Source organism: Onychostoma macrolepis, chromosome 08 (assembly GCF_012432095.1).
Source record: "Onychostoma macrolepis isolate SWU-2019 chromosome 08, ASM1243209v1, whole genome shotgun sequence".
NCBI classification, from domain to species: domain Eukaryota; kingdom Metazoa; phylum Chordata; class Actinopteri; order Cypriniformes; family Cyprinidae; genus Onychostoma; species Onychostoma macrolepis.
In genome coordinates this window covers 18,179,793-18,185,832 of record NC_081162.1, presented here as the reverse complement: position 1 = coordinate 18,185,832, position 6,040 = coordinate 18,179,793, and the positions used below count along the sequence as shown (strand labels likewise).

The 6,040-nt window shown below is 37.5% G+C and overlaps 1 protein-coding gene across 1 annotated transcript; it reads left to right on the top strand.

Annotated features, from left to right (window-relative positions):
• The first annotated feature begins 313 nt into the window (after window positions 1-313).
• On the top strand, window positions 314-5,036 carry mob3a (MOB kinase activator 3A). The gene is given in 5 exon segments (XM_058784777.1): window positions 314-575; window positions 1,431-1,748; window positions 1,751-1,903; window positions 3,780-3,982; window positions 4,658-5,036. Coding segments are annotated over 5 exon segments (735 nt in total). The 5' UTR covers window positions 314-544; the 3' UTR covers window positions 4,688-5,036.
• Window positions 5,037-6,040: the final 1,004 nt, after the last annotated feature.

Below are 6,040 nucleotides of genomic sequence, written 5' to 3'. Positions count from 1 at the left end.
TCACCATAGTGTATCCAATACACTTCCTTCATGTTCAGTGGCAGACCGGAGAGGCTCCACTGATGTTTCGATAGAGGAAGTGTACTTTGCTCAGCAGGGAGGGGCTTGTGGTTTCCTTAGAAAGTGTGGACTTAATAATTGTTACAGTAGGAAGGCCACGTTCCTTTTAACTCTATAACAATTGCAAATACAATGTAATTACAATAACCAAGAACGTTCTTGAATAACGAACAAAATAGAGGGCGGCGTAAAAAGGCGGTTCACATCAAAGCGGAACAAGAAAGGCGCTCGCTCGGTAAGTTTGCTTCAACTTCACTGTACGCTACGAACACATTTGCGTAACAACATCGTTATTTTGTACGTTCTGGGTATTCAGTTCGCGATTTTACAAAGGTTATTTTGTTATCGCACCTATATGTTTCCTTGAAAGTTAAATCTGTGTGATTATCAGTCCTGATCACGCCGTTAAAAACGACATCGTCATACGGAATTACCGTGTAGACAGACGAGCGTCTCGCGCAACATGTTGTTTCGCTTTTGATGTATGCTACTGGCATCCATTCATTTACAAACATGTACGTATTTGCATGTTTACAATATTTTAAAAAAATCATTTAAATAGCTATTCATTGTATGTACATGTATAACGTATATTTAACTTAAAAATGGGTAAATCAATTATTTAAAAGTTTAAATTTTAAATGCATAGGCCTACTTTTGGAATAGATGTGTTCTCTGTTATTAATAAATATTCTGTAAATATTATAGAAGTTGGTGGAATCCCCCTGCTCTGGCCAGTAAATGCCACCCATGGTGCCCAACAGGAAATTACTCAGTAATTCCCCTAATATTCTAAATATAATACCTCTGTATACTACCTGTTCAGTGACCAGTTTTTAACATATATGATATATTGTTTGTTCAGCTGTTTAAACTGAGAAAATCAGTTTTCTGCTTCTCAGTACATGTACCATTTTACCGCTTATGTTGAAGCGAAGCAGATTGGAATTAATCCTTGAGTTTGAGAAAATGCATGTGCAAGAATGAAATGTTGGTCGAAAAGTATGAAGTTATTTCAGTGTCACAACCAGAAGAAAATCAGAAAATCTCAAGCACTCTTTTAATGTTTTGTCTACCAGGGGTCCCATCTCTGAACCTAGACATATTAGAGAATAAAGTCCTCTTTAGTTAATGTTTTCATCTTGCTAAGCACTAAATAATATTGTTGTATTGTAAATAATATGTCCTCATCTTATAAAATGAAATCCTCTTCCAAAAGGTCTGGGAAACCTGGAGGAGACAAGGTTTGACCTAGTTTTATTTTCTCTCCCTTTTTCTCATTCAGCATCCGTCCTTCCTCAATCGGTGATACTGAAAGGCCTCCACACAATATTGTCCTTGTTTATCTGTCCTTTAATTTCTCATTTCAGGCTATCAAAAGGCTCATTTTAGACACATTACACAACCATCCCGTCCCCCAGCAACCATGTCCATGGCCCTAAAACAAGTCTTCAACAAGGACAGAACATTCCGGCCCAAGCGCAAGTTTGAGCCTGGAACGCAGCGCTTTGAGTTGCACAAGAAAGCACAGGCGTCCCTAAACGCCGGTCTGGACCTGAAGCAGGCCGTGCAGCTGCCGCACGGCGAAGACCTCAATGACTGGGTGGCCGTTCACGTGGTGGACTTCTTTAACCGCATCAACCTCATCTACGGCACCATCAGCGACTCCTGCACAGACCAGACCTGCCCGTTATGTCCGGTGGGCCGAAGTACGAGTACCGCTGGCAGGATGAGCAAAAGTACAAGAAGCCCACTGCTCTCTCGGCACCCAAATACATGAGCCTGCTAATGGACTGGATTGAGGTCCAGATCAACAATGAGCAGATCTTCCCCACTAATGTTGGTAAGGACCTAATGATCCAAACAAAACATTTGGATTTACACCAACATTTTCTTGATTTGATGGATATGTTTTTAGTTGTTAATCAAGTTTAAAGGCCAAATTCTTTAAATGCAAGAATATCCATAACTTACTGTTTACTTCACTGTAGATAAGGGATAAGGTTTGAGTTAGTTTGCTTATACTCTTCAAAATAAAGGCTCTTTATTGGCATCAATGGTTCATTGAAGAACCTTTAACATCCACAGAACCCATTGCGTAAGATCGTTCTTCAGGTTATTGAAATATTCTTCACACTAGTGAAGAATAATTCTTTTAATAAATGTTTTTAGAAAATGCTTCTTCAATTGCATCAATACAAACCCCTCCTTTTGGAACTTTATTTTTTTAAGAGTATAATAAGGAGTGAGTGAATTAATTAATTAATTAATTAATAGCTGAAAATGTATTTGATCACCAAAGTCACACTTAAAATAGATTAATTATATTGCTCAGATAGCAAAATATTAAAGTATTATTCAAGATTTTTTCTCATAACTAACTTATAGTTATAACTGATTCAAATAATTTTTAGTGAACACACAGTATGAAATGAAAAAGTCATTAATGGCTTAATGGTGGACGTTTTGACACTGATGTATTTATTCTCTTTTAGTCCTCCAAACCTAAACCTCTGTAGGTCATCAGAATGAGCTATGCAGACATTTAAAGACACTTCTAGTATAGCATGGATGTCTCAAAATGGCCATCATGTAGGTCACCATATAAAAAGTAACTTGTTGACCATTGGCAGGAGCATTTAAGATGATAAATGAACTCCAATTCAAGGTATAGATAGTCAAATATGCAGAAAACCTGGGATGGTCAAGTGTAATGTTTGACTTCCCAGGCTTTGTCTCATTATCCTCAACCTGCCATCTGACATCTGTGGTGCCTTTCAAATTGGGTCATACAATTTACAGTGGGATATAAATAGACCTAGCCAAGTCTGCTAATGCAACAGATTCTTAGAATGCAACGAGACAGTCAGAGAATCTGCCATGTATAAGGACATGGTTGTCTGCAAACAGGTCAGATCGCAGGACTCTATTAATAAACGGCGCTTGTTGAAATACGATTCTGCGATTTATAATCCATCGTAGCACGTGTCCCAGATGGACGTGCGGATGAGAAAGGAGATCTATAAAGAGTTTCCTCCCATCCAGAGATATGAGGCACTTGTTTCCTCTGATGATATCAGCAGGCTTAACATGTCGTCTCAGTTCTGTCTTTTATCTACAAATACCTTGTTTGTGTAGTTTCATATGTTAGGACCTGATAAGGATGTGAAGTCACAATGAAAAAATTATTAACCCTCATAAACTCACTTGCACTTCAACCTAGACTACCGTTCAAAAGTTTATGGTCGTAAGATGTGAAATATTATGACAATTTAAAATAATTGTTCTATATAAATATATTTATAAATATCTTCCAGTTTGATCATTCTAATACGCGGATTCGGTGCTCAAGAAATATTTATTATTTTTGTGGAAATCGTGATAGATTTCGTGATAGGATTCTTTGATGAATAGAAATTTCAAAAGAACAGAATTTATTTTAAAAAAAAGAAATCTTTTGTAACATTATGAATGTCAATACTCTCACTTTTAAACAATTCTACTCTGCCCTTGCTGAAAATAAGTATTAATTTAATTAAATAAGTATTAATTTCTTCAAAAAAATTCTTAATGACTCCAAACATTTAAATGTAAGCGTATATAATTTTGTATGCTACCATACAAAAATAAAAAAAAGATTTTGTGTTTTAGTTCTCATTCTTTTGATTGTTTTCACATTGAAACATGTATGTTATTCATGTTCATGTGTTTCTTTTTAGGTACGCCATTCCCTAAGACCTTCATGCAGGTAGCAAAGAAAATCTTGTCTCGTTTGTTCCGAGTCTTTGTCCATGTCTACATCCACCACTTTGACCGTGTGAGCCAGATGGGAGCAGAGGCCCACGTGAACACCTGTTACAAACATTTCTATAACTTTGTTACTGAATTCAGCCTCATAGACCACAAAGAGCTGGAACCTCTGGTAAGCATATTTCTAAAAGATAGCAATAGACAAATATTATTATATTATATTATATGTGCATGTGTCTCTGTATGTGTGCGTGGTTTTAAAACATGTCAGAGTGATTGTCCGTAACTTAATGAGAGCAGAAAGCGAGAAACAAAGAGCGACTGATACAGAAACAAGCACTAATGCGTCATGTCTTGATTAGTATCTAACAAGCCCATTTTATAATGGCTTTGCTAATTGGTAGGGCCACACTAGGAAAGGATGAGTCAGCGGTTTTGATTTTCCAGCCTCTATCATTTTCTCACAGGCAGTTAATGAGCGTCTGAGCTCCTAATGCAGAAAAAGCCTTCGTCTATAGACGCAGCAGTTCATTATCTCAGTAGTCACAGTTGAATTGGTGCCGTGGGATCAGGTGTCACCCGCAGATCCTGTTACTGACATCAGGAGCTCGTGGCTGTTTGCATAGTGTGTTTCCATCTGTAAAGTATATGATCTTCGTGTATTTCACATTTTAAAACAACATGTTTAATTGCATGAATGATAAGAAACGATTATAATTTAAGAGGCAGGTTGTTTTTTATTTGAAACAAAGCTTGTGGTAGCTGACTGAACATCCGTGATGATGGCTGAAGTTTGTGGTTTTGTGATGGTGTGTCGCACTGACACAGTGTTTATTTCTCTTAACAGAAAGAGATGACAGCACGGATGTGCCACTGAAAAAGAGAGCGGACCTTTCCATTCCAGACAGATCAGAACCATGCAAATTTACAATTTTAAAGCAGATGAAACAGAAACCAAACTTTCAAAGACTTTATTTTTATACGCTTTTAAAGTACTGTAATATTCTATTTAGGGAGAGACATGTACATCTCTCTATATTCTCATGTGTAGGCATATGGAGAGTATTTTTAATAGAAATCAGTATTATCGATTATTTTTGTTTTTCCAAATTTGTCCTGAGACATTCCTTTTGTTCTGTCGAACTGTTATAATCTTTAACATACAGATTATATTTGACTATTTATGTATGTCGTTGAGATATTAAAACCACTTCCTCTTGTCTGTATGTCACTGGTTCTGTTCTTGGTTACTGGTCATGTTCTCATCATCACTAATTTTAACTAAAAACTCGATGACGCGGTAGGACTTAATGTCTGACTTCTATAAACATTTGAGACATCATTCAGTACATCATCCCTGCTATTTTCTTTCACAACCTGGTATGTCATGTGGATTTTTTTGCTTATCTGTGTCGTAAATGAAAAACAATCCTGTTGCTCTAGCTTACTGTCTTTTCTGGTTTTGTCTCAGCCTTCTCATAATCTTCGCAATTAAATTAGATTACAGTGAAAGGGCTGACAGAAATAATTGCAGTAGCCCCTCACTGCAGAGCAAAGATCCAGGGGGCAGGGTTGGATCCACATCTAGGGGGTGGAGACGGGTAGGTTTAGGGGTGGAGATGGGTGGGTTTAGGGAGCAGGGGGTGGAGACGGGTATGTAAGTTGGGAGTAGTTGGATCTGGATCCAACCTCGCCCCCTGGATCTTGTGTTCTGCAGGGAGGACCATCTCAATAATTGTGCTCTTTAAGCCTACTGATTCTAGTCTCTGTCCACTAGGTGGCGATAAAAGCATATCATAACACAGAGCTGGATGATGAAATGTTGCATTACCTTGAGCTCCTATCACTAATTTTATTAAACTAGGTCCACAATTTGATTATGCAATGGGTTTTCGTTTTTGGACAAGGCTCTTTTATAAGTGTTCTTTCTTTAGCGTATTAAAAATTAATTAAAGGTTTAAAAATTGCGACTAATCAGCTAATGTGTAATGAGTTTATAGTGATCTCTGCTCTGTTGTCTACCAGCCGACATACTGAATAAGTGCTGAGTTACACGTTTAGAGGAAATAATCCTTCAGCCCCAGTTTATCTGGATGATGAAGTCGTTAACTGTTAATCGAGCTGCACCCTTGACTTCAACATCACCTCTCTATGTCGCAATCTTCAATCAGTCCGCAATTCCGGATTTTTCCAGTAGTCTCTGCATTATAATGAGAGGGCGTGTTTTAGC